The sequence below is a fragment of the Vespula vulgaris genome, chromosome 24 (assembly GCF_905475345.1).
Source record: "Vespula vulgaris chromosome 24, iyVesVulg1.1, whole genome shotgun sequence".
NCBI classification, from domain to species: domain Eukaryota; kingdom Metazoa; phylum Arthropoda; class Insecta; order Hymenoptera; family Vespidae; genus Vespula; species Vespula vulgaris.
Window position 1 is genome coordinate 835,001 of NC_066609.1, and position 14,191 is coordinate 849,191.

Consider the following 14,191-nt stretch of genomic DNA (forward strand, 5'->3'; position numbering starts at 1 on the left):
ATGTTTTAAATTTTGAATATTTGTGAAAACTAAGTTCACCGGTATGATGAACGCAACTTTCCTGTACGGTGTTCTCTCCGTTCGTTTGATACATGTAGAAGCTTCTTAAACATCTCGAACATCTAGTCTCAACCGAGCTACATTCTTCTAAACCCGATATGGAATTTCTACGTTGACGTCTTATGTCCTCCATATTAATCGGCAACGATTTGCGGTTTGTAGAAAACGAGGCAGATCTTATGTAATTACGTGGTTCCTGTTCATCATCGATTAAATTGTCCGGCTCCATGTCTGAATTGCTACTGCTATTACCACTGTCGCAATTCTCGAATTTCTTATCATTGTTGTTACTGTTGCTGGGACCAGGTATAAATTCTTTAGCATTAACGTCCAATGGTCGATTATGGTTTTTTGATTGATGTAAATTATGAATGTATCTTTTGATCCTAAAATCAAAATTCCAAGAGAACGGATAACCTGCTTCTATCAAGTAGTATGTGTGATGCGTGTAACATCTTAAGACGTATTCAAGGGTGGCGTCATTTATGTTAAATGCGTGTCTCATCGTAAACGATAAAGTCGGTACTTTATCAATACAAAAATTTTCGTTGTAATAAGGAGAAGATGAGTTTGCGGCTTTGATAGCAGAAACGTTCGGGGAGTTCAACGATGGATTAATATTGTTGAACGATATATTAGAATTGTTAAACGATGCACTCGAATGGTCGAACGATGCATTAGTATTATTCAACAATCCATTAGCGGTTGTTGCCTTTTCCATTCTCTCCTCTATTATTCTCCCTTCTTGCATTTGTAATTGTTCTTGCATTTGGTGTAGCATTTGTAGCTGGTGGTGTTGTTGTTGTTGCAAGTGTTGTTGATGTATTTGAGCTTGCAATTGTTGCTGTTGTTGATGTTGCTGTTGCTGCTGAGCAAGAACTTGAAGCTGGTATCTGTGTAATTGCCAATAATGATTAACTTCAGTATTGCTATGTAAGGCTTCTAATCTTCCATGTCGCAGCATGTTGGAATTGTAATACATTTGGGCTTGTATTTGCATTTGCCGCATGTAATACATTTGTTCTTGCGAATTTAATTTACAATCGTGATAATGTATAATGGCTGCAGGATGGTTTTCAACTGTGTGTAATATCGGTGGCTGTGGTTGCATATTTTGTTCGTTGGGTTTATTCAATGGTTGTTGAATTCCTTCTGCTTGATGAACATGATGATGGTGATGATGATGATTTTCCAGTATAACAGACGAATTTGCTGAATGATAGCCAGGATTCAAATTCGGCCAGTCATCTTTTATTGTAACAGGGGGAGGAGCACATCCAACCATTGTTGTGTTTGGTTGATAGAATGATTTCGTTGATGGCTCTCCAGTTCCTTCCGGGACCACCTCCTTCGGCTGCTTTCCATCTTTATATCACAGATAAAAAGAAATTTTTTACATCAGCTCAATATTGTCTCTTCGAATTTTATCACACGCGCATGCACCGTTATCATGATCCTCGTCCCTACGTTTTATAATAATTCCGCGTTAAGTCGACGAAAAAAATTTCTTTTCTTTTCTTTTCTGCCTTTTTTATTTTTTCTTTTTTTCTTTTCTTTTTTTTTTCTCTCTCTCTAGAGGTGACAATACAGATAATCCTTTTAGATGAGAGTTATCTATCGTTGATAATTAATTTTTCATTCCGTCTCTGTCACGAGATAATCCTCGTGATCCTACGAAACTACACGAATCATTATCATTATGATAATAATAACGATTATAATAATAATAGTAATAGTAATACTAATAATAATAACAACAACGACGACAACAACGATACTAATAATGATGAAGAAAAAACAAAAAGGAAAAGAAAAGAAAAGAAATATTATTAAATTCGATTAAAAATAAAACAAGAAAAGAAAACTAGATAATTCTGGAAAATAATCGATGATCAAGTAGAATATTCGTCAAAAATGAAAAACGTATGCAAAATCAAAAAAAAAAAATATATAATTCCTGTCACGTTGGTCCGTTCTTGACCCAAAGACGACGTCGTTCCTTTTCTCTTGCTTTCTTTCTTTCTTTCTTTCTTTCTTTCTTCCTTTCTTTCTTTTTTCTTTCTTTCTTTCTTTCTTTCTTTCTGTTTTCTCTTTTTATTTTATCTTTTATTTTTTTTTTATATATATATTTTTTATCTTTCTTTCTTTCTTTTTTTTCCTTGAACCATTGTCCTTACTGCGATGAAAACGTCGGAGAGGTCGACACGATTTCGACGATTGAGCATTGTTCTCTTAAGAGACATTCTCATCTCGCTTACACAAGACATATGTATAATATATAATGGTATATAAAAGGAAGAAGAAGATGAAGAAGAAATATACTAGTAGAGATTTTTTTTTTTTTTTTTTTTTGAATCAACCCCCTAACCATTCTTTTATACGATTAAAACGATCCTTAAAAAAGAAATATTCTATCACTGTTCCCTATATTTCTGATGCCATGTGATGAAAATTAATTAAACGAGAATGAAAAAAGAAAAGAAAAAAAAAAAAGAAAAGAAACGAGAAAATAAGTATCGTCGATCGTTTGAAAAAAAATTTTTATACTGGTAACGTAAAAACTTTTATCGAAGATCTTTAAGAAAACAATTATTAAGTAGGTAGTTATAATATTATTAGTAATAAATCGTTTATGTACTCTTGGTAAAATATTGTTGATAATCTCTCTCTCTCTCTCTCTCTCTCTCTCTCTATTTTTTTGAATTTTGAATTTTTCTTTTTTTTTTTTTTGATTTTCTTGTATTTCTCACCTAATGGGAAGATTTACTTATTAAGGATTCTAATCGAAAGCTATTAATTTTTAGAAAGTAGGGTGAAACCAGTTTGTAAGCCAGTTTCAGATCGACGATTATTCAAAGCCTATAGATTTTTTTTGTAATCCTTTTTCTTCCTTTTCTTTTCTTTTTTCTCTTTTTCCTTTTTTTTTGCGATGACTTTCGTTTGAATTCGAGGACAGCAAATCACGACACGCTCTCGTTAACATATAGGAAAGTGTGAAATGAGAGAAGAAATAATTAATTGGATCGATCCAGATAAGATAGATGTAAAAATTGAAAAAAAAAAAAAGAAAAAGAAAGAAAAATTAAAATTCAAGATCCTTATCAATAGATAATAGGGGAACAACAGTGTCTATCAACTTATTTTTCCTTATCGAATTCTATTTTTCTAATGAATGATATAAATATATCACAAGTCTTATATATCGATCGAAATTCGAAATAACCATGTTATTTCCAATGTTAATAAAATATATGTGTTATGTTAATCGTTAAAATTAACATTTTATAAATGATGAACGAGAAGGTACGATTTTCTATTTCTATTGAATCTCTCAAGTTAAACTTCAGAAGATATTTCTACGTAGAGATACACACACACACACGCATATACGCATACACACACGTGTACAAAATTCGATATCTCTCATTGTTAAAATAAAAAAAAAAAAAAACTGAAATCGATAACGATGTATCTCTTTGCATAATAATTTACTTTCAAAGCTAACTTCAACTTTATTTTTCTAATTATAATATTGTCATAACAATCCTATAAAAAGTACAAACTGAATTATTAAGTAAGAAATTTATTTCTGATCAATTAATTATAATAATTAATTGAAGTTAGGATGGCTCGAAATATTGAGAAAAAAAAATGAAAAGAAAGAAAGAAAGAAATAAGATAAAAATAAAATAAAAATTATCTCAGCATTAGTAATAATTTCATAATGCAAAGAGATATTCATATCTATCTATCCCATCCATCTATCCATCTATCTGTCTATCTATCTATCTATCTATCTATCTATCTATCTATCTATCTATCTATCTATCTATCTATCTATCTATCTATAATATATTTCTATTTTTTTCTTTTACATAATATCCATGAATTGAAATGAGTTATTGCGAATCGCGAATGAGGACAATTTTTTTAATGTTAATATATAAATAAAAATATATTTTTTATATTAAATTAAAAAAGTGAAAAGATAAATAAAAAAAAAAGATGACAGAACTAACAATAACAATAACAATAACAATAATAATAATAATAATAATAATAATAATAATAATAATAATAATAATAATAATAATAATAATAATAATAATAGTAATTAGTAATAGTAGTAATACAGTATAGTAATAATAGTAGTTAATAGTAGTAAATTAGAAGATTCATTCGAGATAGTAAAATCACGTGATGTTTAAAACTATCACGTGCATTTCTATCTCTTTTTATAAGAAAGAGACGGAGAGAGAAAGAGAGAGAAAGAGAGAGAGAGAGAGAGAGAAAATAATAGAAGAAGTGAGATAGAAATCAAAGGAAAAGAAAGAGATAGCGATAGGTATATCAAAGAATAACGGAATGTGTAGGTCACCGTATTGTACCGTTACGTCATTTCGTGAAATCATCTTGCGTGTCCTGTACGTAAAATACGCGAGCACGTTTTAACACATGCTTTCACCATAGCATGACTAAGCGAAGTAATAAGAAATATATATATATATATATATATATATATATATATATATCTTTCGAGGATCAAATAATAATTGAATTCTTTTCAGACGATTTCTTATCGAAGATAGATTATGAGTAATACAGTTGTAAAACAGCATGTGTTCAAACCTAATCGTGTTGTACTAACTTTGACTAATAGAAATGTTTATTCCCACACGTGACTTCCACGGCCTTTTTTATTTCTATTATTAGACGTAGTGTTATACTCAGGTGCGAATATATATTTATTTATTTATTTATTTATTTAGTTAATTGCGAATTAAACTTTTATCGCCGATTCTTAAATGATTTATTTACTGAATCTATTATTTCTTACGTGTTTTTATTTCTTTTTACTTTTTTTTATATTTTGTATCGTTTTTAATCATTCGTATCGACAAGAATGAGAGGTCGATATATATTTATATTACAAAAAAAAAAAAAAAGAAGAAGAGAAAAAGAAATATGAAATAAAAGTAACAAACACGATGTGGTTCGTATTAAAGATCGGAGATAGAAAGTGGCTTTTTTATTTGTTGTTTTTTTTTTAGCCTTTTTTAACAATCAAATGTAGTCAAAAGTTACGTTATCTTGTGTACGTAAATACGTTCGAGTTTAACGTGATAATAAAAAACGAAAACTAAGATTTCGCAAAACGTGAAAATATTAACATCACGATTGATATTAGAAACACGATTCGAATTTTATTCTCATAATAAAAATAGCGTTTTATATACTTCATAATATCTTCGTTTTCATTTTTTGGGCCTACAATCTTTACGAGCATATTTTATTTGTATGCTTTTCTTTTTTTTTTTAACTACCATATATATCATGAATATTTAACTCTTATTTCCTTTCCTTTCTTTCCTCTTTTTTTTATTTATTTTTTATTTTAAATAAAAGATATCTCGTACCTCGTATGTAGAAAATTGTAATTATTTTTAAACGAACAATTATAACAAAGAAATTTCGTTGATAAAAAAAAAAAAAAAAAAGAAAACAATGATTATTCCCGAAGGAAAGAATTGTAAATTGTTAATTTTTTTACGAACTTTTACGAACCAATCTTTAATTTATTTTTTTGATTTACGATGATTAACTTATTTGATTACGAAGAGATTGTAAATGGAGTAGTCATAAAGCGTTATCACGATGAAGATAAATAAAAGCAGAAAAAAAGAAAGGGGAAAAAACAAAACAAAAAAAAAAGAAAACAGAAAGAAATAATCCGATGAAAAAAAATTGATGATCATTTTCACACATGCTGATAAATGATTTTTAATGATAAATAATTATCTATAAGCGTTATGCACCTATTTCCCTTCGCACATGCACGTAATATTTCCCGTGGAAGTTACGGTTATGCATTACTATATTTTTCGAAGCTTATATTTACACAGAGAGAGAGAGAAAAAAAAAGAATGAGAAAGAGAGAGAAAGAGAGAGAAAGAGAAAGAAAGAAGAAAAATTCATTAAAAAATTGATAAATTCATAATTGATTCGCAACACCCATAACAATTTCAATACGATTAATCATATTCGGATAATAATTTTAATATTCATTAAAATTAATTAATGATTAATAATTAATAATAGTAATAAATTCGATCGATAAAATCTTTGTTCTTTTTCTAATATTCATTTTTTTCTTTTACATTCGTAAACTATAGTAATAAAACTTTGCAAAAATGATACAACAAAAAATCTATTTTTAAGAATATGCAAATAATGTGCGTATGTGTGTGTGTGTGTGTGTAAAAGAGTGTATATGCATTTTTTCTATGCGTTTAACGTTTAATGCGACAAAGATAAGCGTTAAAGTGTTTCTATAAAAAAGCAGACAGAGAGAAAAAAAAGGTGGGGGTAGGAAAAAAGAAAATAAAAAAGAAAGAAATAAAGAAAAATAAAACTGCAATCAAAGCAGCTGATGATGATGATCAACGGACGAAGAAGAAATCGATCGAACAGGCCGATTTCACTTAGCCGACCTACATAGATATACATAGAGAATCTTTTGCTAACTACTTAATCTCGATAACGTTAGAAAAATTAATAAACTCATTAGAAAAATTAATAAACGATACTTCTATATATATATATTTTTTTTACCAAGTTTTTACTAACTTTTATTAACCACTTGATCTCGATAACTTTAGAAAAATTAATAAACTAATTAGAAAAATTAATAAACGATATTTCTATATATATAAATTTTTGTTCGAGTTAAATTTTCTAAAAAAAAAAAAAAAGAAAAGAAAAGAAAGAAAGAAAGAAGATCGCAATTTTTTAATTTGTTCTTTTTCTTTATCTTCTTTTTATATATATGTGCGTACGTATGTATGTATTTTCGTCTTTTCTTACAAATTAGAAAAAAATTAGCAAAAGAAAAAAAAAAGAGAAAAAGAAATGGCGTCGGAAAACTTTATTTTATTATTTTCTTACGTTATTAATCGTCGTATGATTTTTTTCGTTAATTATCAATTAGAAACTAGAATTGAAGATAGGAATAAGTTTTGTTAGATCTATCGATGACGATATTAGACGTGACTTAGAAAATTACGAAATGATGTAACTTCTTCTCTTGATTTTAAGAAACACGAGTGAAATATCTAATTGTCTTTCTTTCTTTCTTTTCTTTTTTTTTTCGTTAAACTTTAACTCGATTTAAATAAAAGAAAGAAAAAAAAAATTAAAAGGAAAGGACCGTATTCCCTTCTAATTTTGCTCACTTTCTTTTTTCTTTATTAATCTAAGACAGTCGACTTATCGAGAACAATTCGTAGGGATTAGGATTAGATATTAATAAATTACCACGTTCGTCCGATTCGATGATGAAACCGGGACATGCACGAGAAGAAAAAAACGAAACAAAACAAAACAAAATAAAATAAAAAAGCATTACGAATGAAATGATTTTTGTATTAATTCGAAAGCTCTAAGAGTGTAACATTAAGCGAATCATCCAACCAAATAACGATAATTGTTTCTACGTTCCTCTTTCTTTATTTTTTTTTCCTTTTATCTCTTTTCTCAAAGAAGAAAAAAAAAGAAAAAAAAAAAAAAAAAAAAAAGAAAGAAAGAAATAGAAAAAAAGAATCGCGAATTTTTGTTTGTTCTCTGACAAAAGTCATATCGAATATCGGACAAACTACACAAATTAATAATTTAAATAAGCATAATAATGATGATGATAATTGTAAAAATGTTATAATAATAATAATAATAATAACGATCATTATTAATCGTAAAAAAGATATTTCAATTCTTACCTTCTGCACAAGATGCGAGAAGCTTTCCGTTACTTGAAAAGCTCATGTTAAATATTGTACCAGTGTGACCCTTCAAGGTACCGACGACCCAAGAATGAGTGAATTCTTGTTGTGTCTCTCGGCGTTTTTTATTTTTCGTCCGTTTGGTAATGCTCGAATTAGTCGTCGATCCTGCTAATGAGTTTCTCGAATCGACGCGCTTTCCTTTCTCCGATATGGTTGTTGCACCTTTGAATGAAACAAAAAAAAAACAAAAAAATTAATTATTAATTAAACTATATATAATAAATAATATTCGTATTATTTTATCTCTAATAAATAATATTAAATAATTAATCATCGTTCGTTACGTTTATCGAAATATATTTTTTTATATTTTATCTTTATAACGAAACTTTTTTAATTTGTTCAATTATCAATTTCTTTTTCTTTTTTAAACGAAACACTTATCATTAACTCGATTATTCGAACGACGTGAGAGAATTTTCACAATTTCTAAACGAAAAACAAAAATGGAAATCAAAGAAGTAAAAGATCCGAAGAGAACGATGTTTCATTTGGCAAGATCAAGAAAAAGATAAAACGATTGAAAAAATTGTTATAAAAATTTCATATTTACCATGAAAAAACTCGATCAATTAAAATATTTATTCACCAATCCATGATGGTATGTTTAAAAAAAAAAAAAAAAAGAATATATAAATAAATTTTGATTGCAAGAAATATTATTTCACAGAACAGAAAACTAAACTCTTCGACGATTAGAAGCTATCTGTTAGAAGATTTGTTTAGCACTTGTAGCTTGAAGGAAGAAAAGGGCCCTTAATATAGAAATCCTATGACCAATCACAACCCTCGAAAATATCCCTAACGAATCGCTGCGTTCGGACCGACCCCTTCATCCCCTCTTTATTTTGTTAATCTTTAACTACGCCCAACAAGACCCTTCTTAATATTTATGAAAAAGGTAGAAAATATTTTCTAAACAGGTATAGGTCCATTTTCTAAAGGACAACAATATTAAAAGTACCATAATAGGTAAAACTTTAGAAAAATCATTTTATCTTTACTTTTCTATACATGTTGCATTCTATTAAAATACGCTACCGTTAATAATATATAATATACAATGAAAGAGTACGGTCATTTTCTTGAAGGACTACGTTGCATTAGAAAAGTATATTTAAAAGAATATTTTATATCCTTCGAAAATATTTCAAGACATAAAAGAAACACGAAAAGCAACAATTACAGTTCAAGATAAATTTTGGTATTTATTTTACTTTCTATTTTTTTTCTTTTCTTTTCTTTTCTTTTCTTTTCTTTTCTTTTCTTTTCTTTTCTCTCTCTCTCTTTCACAAATTTGAAAAATCACTTTTGAAAGTTTTGCCAACAGTTTGGATATTTTTGCCAAATGTAGATATTAATATTAATATTTATTTACTTATTTATTTCATTATTTATTTCTCTTTTTTTAATTTTAATATATATTGTGATCGATCGATAATTTTTTAATAAATTTTCTACGTTATTTATTTATATTTAAGTGGATATAAAGAAATTCTTATTTAAATTTATTTATTAATATCTTTAAAAATTGCATTCGTTGTATATTTGTATGTAAATTAATATTTATATTTAACAAATTTCGATAATTTATATTTAAATAAACAATAGTTAAATAATTTCGATATTATTAATTGGCCAATCTAATATTATCGTCTATTTTATTAAAAAACATTGAATACAAAAAATACAATTGTTTATTTAAATTAAAAATTCCAATATTACTTATATTACATACATACATATATACATATATATATATATATATATATATATATATATATATCGTTATTTCACACACGTGTAATTTTTTCAAATTAGAATTAATTAGTACTGTTTGATTCATCTTGAACAGCTTTATCGCATGCTATAAAGAGAAATAGAAGAAAAAAAAATCAATATATTCTTATAAAATTTTTTATTAAAACACACACACACATAATTGCAAATAATTGTAAAACAAATGTATAAAAAACGTAGAAAATTTCGAAGATTCTTTTTCCTTTCTTTTTCAAAACTAACTCTCTTAAAAAAACTATCATTCAAAATGATCGTGTCATCATTCTCCTCAATTTTATATAAAAATTCGACAGAAAAATAAAACCCGACGGAATATTTTTGTTTCAATCTTACATAGAAATTCGATTAAAAAAAAAAAAAAAAAAAAAAATAGTCAGCGAATGTTTGTTAACAATTTAATTTTCTATTAAATCTAGCAGACGAAAATTCGATCGTGCAACCAAATCGAAATTATTTATTTAACAACAAAACAAAATTATTTCGTATCGATATACGAAATAAAAATTCTCTCTGCTTAGAGCGAACATATTTGGAATGATTAAAGAATGAAAAAAATAAATTATAAAAAAAGAAAAATTAAATTAAAAACTACATTAAAAACGACAACAACAATAAGAACGACAAATCTCAAATGCTTACCGCATTCTACGTGAATGATCATGGAACGGTACATTTTCTTCTTGCCCATTTTTTTTGTACCTGCATATAATAAAAAAAGAAAAAAGAAAAGGAAAATAACGTTAGTTTTATCTTCATAAGTCGTCATAAATTTATGGCTCTATTTAAGCTATAATATATATATATATATATATATATAAAGTTATAAACCTTTACCCAAATGCAAGAGATAGAAGGAAAAAAGAAAAAATAAAAATAAAGGAAGAAAAAATCTATATAGGGAGATAAAAAAAAATCGATTCTAAGTTTAAGTTAAAAATTTCATTACGTTGATTAAAATATATCCGAAATATTATAAAACTAATGATTACAAAAATTTCCTTCTAAATTCAACGAATTTCGAAAGTTTTTCATTATTTTCTTCGATATAAATGTTAAATGTATTAGAAATAATTATTGAAAAATTTTTTCCTTTTTTTTTTCCCACCCTTTATACAATACTTCGTTCATTCGTTATCTTTCGTCAAAATAACTTGCTCATTGTTACCACGTTGTTGTTGGAATACATATTTTTCTTTTTTCTTTTTTTAAATAAAAGAAGATAGTCGTATTACATTCTTCAAATTTATTCGCTCAACGAATTTCAAAATATTTTCGATTTTATTCGATACGAATGTCACATTTTTAAAAATTAATTCGCTCGTCAATGATTGTTAAAATGAGTTTTTCTTTTTTTTTTTTTTTTATTTTCTTTCTCGTTGTCTAGTCGAATCATCCGTTCGAATAATTTTCTCTTTTATCTATTGTTCTTCTTTTTTCGTTAAATTAAAAATGAAAATCATTGCAAGAAGTTTGCTTCGAATTCCACGCTCTTTCACACACGTTTACAAATATTCAATTTATACGAGATAATTATTCAAATACGTTTTACTTTTTTTTTTCTTTTCTTTCTTTCTCTCTCCCTCTCTCTCTTTCTCTAAACGAATAAATCATTATCTTTTCATTAAAACAAATATCGCATTATTATCATTATTATTAGAATACATTGAAGAAAAAAGAAAATAATTTTTCGTTTTGTAATTTTTTAGACAAATAATTTACTCATTGATATATCATCGGTCTCATTATTTATGAACGATATTTAATAAACAATATTTAATAAATAATATTATTCAATAGAATAATTAACATACGTAATAATATGAAAATATAATAAATAATTGCAGAAATAAAAATATATAATAATTTTAATTCCTAATTATCCTAAATAAAATGTACATTTACCTTTTCTTTTCAGAACGGCCATTTTCAGTATTGAAATATTTTTCATAATTTGTTCAAGACATTCACTTCGCTTCCAAAAATACCCAAGGAAATTGTAAATTTATTCGAAGGATAGCACTATTGGATTTTCCCTTTTCTTTTCTTTGTTTATCTTCAAAATGGCAACGACGCACGAAAGTTCCGAAATAGTAACCATCAAGAAACAATATATATTGAAATAACAAGAAATATATATCGAATAGCACTGAAACGATTTCGTAGAAATCATAGAAACAAAACAAAATTCTTTTTTGAATGAAAAGAAAGAAAAGACAGACAGAGAGAGAGAGAGAGAGAGAGAGAGAGAGAGGAAGAGAGAGAGAGAAATCAAAGCACACGTTTCCTCGTTCGCGATCGATCGATCAAATGATCCAAGGAGTATCCATACATCGTAATTATGTAGATCGCAATTTTTTCCCCCACGATTGACAATGTTATTATTTGTTTATTACGAATTAACGCCAAACGACGACGTTTATAATTGGAAAGAGAGAAACGGAGATAGAATCAGAGACAGAGACAGAAAGAGAAAGAGACACACCGAGAGAGAAAGAGAGAGAGAGAGACAAAAACAGAAAGAAAGAGAAAGATAAAGAGAAAGAGAGAGGGAAAATGCCTCGTTAAACTGAACGATACACGAAATACTGACACACCTACGTATACTTGATTTATCGTTTTATATAATAATATTGTATACACAGTTTGCAAGTTAGAACGCAATGAAAATATTATTTCATCGACAATTACAGAGAATTTTTGAAAATGTTTATTTCTCTTATTTATTTTATTCTTTTATAGCTTTTTTTTCTTCTCTCTCTCTCTCTCTCTTTCTCTTTCTATCGTTCACTTTCTCTCCTCTTGTTTTTCTTTTACGTTTCCTTTCCTTCTAAACGACAATAAAGAAAAGAAAAAGAAAATGAAAAAGAAAGAAAAAAAAAATAAAAGAGACCAGCAAAGTCAAAGATAAATCGTGATAAGAGAAAAGTATTATTGTATCGTTTATCTCTTTTTTTTTTTCCTTCAAAACACTATCTCTTTATTTTGTTTCTTTCAGAGTCGAGCTCGGTTAAATTAACCAATGTCAAAATGTACGCGCAAATAATATTTTCCAAGAATTATTTACCCTCCTTTTCTTTCTTTACTTTTTTTTTTCTTTCATCTTTTTTTGTGATTGTTGTTGTTTTTTTTTCTTTTTTACTTTTTTTTTTATTTTTAATTTTTCATATCATTTTCTTTTCTTCTTTTACTTCGGTACTGTCTCTTGTTTCATGTTTAATCTGTATGCATTATTATAGTAACGAGATACTTTTAATAATGTTATTTGTAGTGATGGAAAAACCAAAAGAAAAAAAAAAAAAAAAGAAAAGAAAAGAATAATTTTTATTTAATCATTTTTAATTGAACTGCCATCATGTATCTATATTCTTTTAATCATAATTCAATTACTTTATCGAATATATTTAAACGAAAGATCCTTGAAAATGCATATGACCTTACATTTTCAAATACACAAACACACATTGGATATGAATATATGCATACATGTATAAACATATCTGCGCTAAAACGTTGTCTCGTTAAAATGAAATGAGAGATAAAAAATTATTCGAAATTATCACAATAATTGATATTGTAACTATATAACTAATATTTTATTAATTTTCAATTATTATAATAATCGATCAGCAGTTTCTTTTTTTTTTTTTCTTTTTTAACTTGGACTAAGACATTTTTTTTAATTAATGTACTTTCATGAAATTTCAGCAAGACGCATCTATTATTCATCAAGTCGCTATAGTTACGAAATTAAGTCCAGTTAATTTTAACATATGTTATAAAGATAATCAGCCGTTTTTCATAAATATTTTTGCATAAAAGAATAATTTTCGATATTAAATTTTTCATCGAGACTGGAGATAACATCGTGAAATAAAAATGTGTATCATCTTAATCGTTATAACAAATATAGATAATATTTGACTTAATATTTAATATTACAGTGCATTATATTAAAATATTCTTTTTATATAATAAATGTACATATTACTGTATGTTTCATATGTATGTATATAATTTTTTGGTATTATTAAATAAAATAAATATGGTTAATTTATTATATTATTATATCCTATTATATATATATATAGTCTAAAAGTTATTAATTTTATAAAAATTATTTTAATAAAATTGTTGTATTATTAATTTTATATTATTAATTTTCTTTTTATATAATTAATTTTAATCAAAAAGATATCGGTTATATTATTTAATTCTTTAGAAACTTCTTTACGGAAACCTGTAATTAGTTTAACAGGATTTGGGAACATACGAATTTACTCATAGGTAGATGACAGTTATCGACCATTACAAGACACTTTTAGAAAATACTTTCAAAATCATAAAAGATATTAAACATATAATTTTCTTGTAGAATTTACCTCTTTTAGAAATCCAAAAGTTGCCATTGTATATTAGTCAGACCTTTTTACCTTTTATGGTTTATGATAAATGACTTTCTAAAATGGTTTTTCAGTTTATAATACATTGAAAAG

General features: G+C 26.5%; 1 protein-coding gene across 11 annotated transcripts in view; it reads right to left on the minus strand.

The window, feature by feature from the left end:
- LOC127072036 (transducin beta-like protein 2) overlaps positions 1 to 14,191 on the minus strand; it is a 49,803-nt gene that overhangs the window by 16,296 nt on the left and 19,316 nt on the right. For 6 of the 11 annotated variants that reach the window (XM_051012061.1, XM_051012062.1, XM_051012068.1 and 3 more), the window contains 3 exons: positions 10,338 to 10,397; positions 7,833 to 8,060; positions 1 to 1,425 (listed from right to left, as the gene is read on the minus strand). The exon at positions 1 to 1,425 is cut by the window's left edge and continues 3,191 nt beyond it. In XM_051012061.1, coding sequence (XP_050868018.1) covers positions 1 to 1,425; positions 7,833 to 8,060; positions 10,338 to 10,397 — 1,713 coding nt within the window. Of the gene's footprint in view, positions 1,426 to 7,832; positions 8,061 to 10,337; positions 10,398 to 11,600; positions 11,752 to 14,191 lie in introns of all 11 variants that reach the window. The other 5 variants (XM_051012065.1, XM_051012070.1, XM_051012066.1 and 2 more) reach the window with 3 other exon arrangements.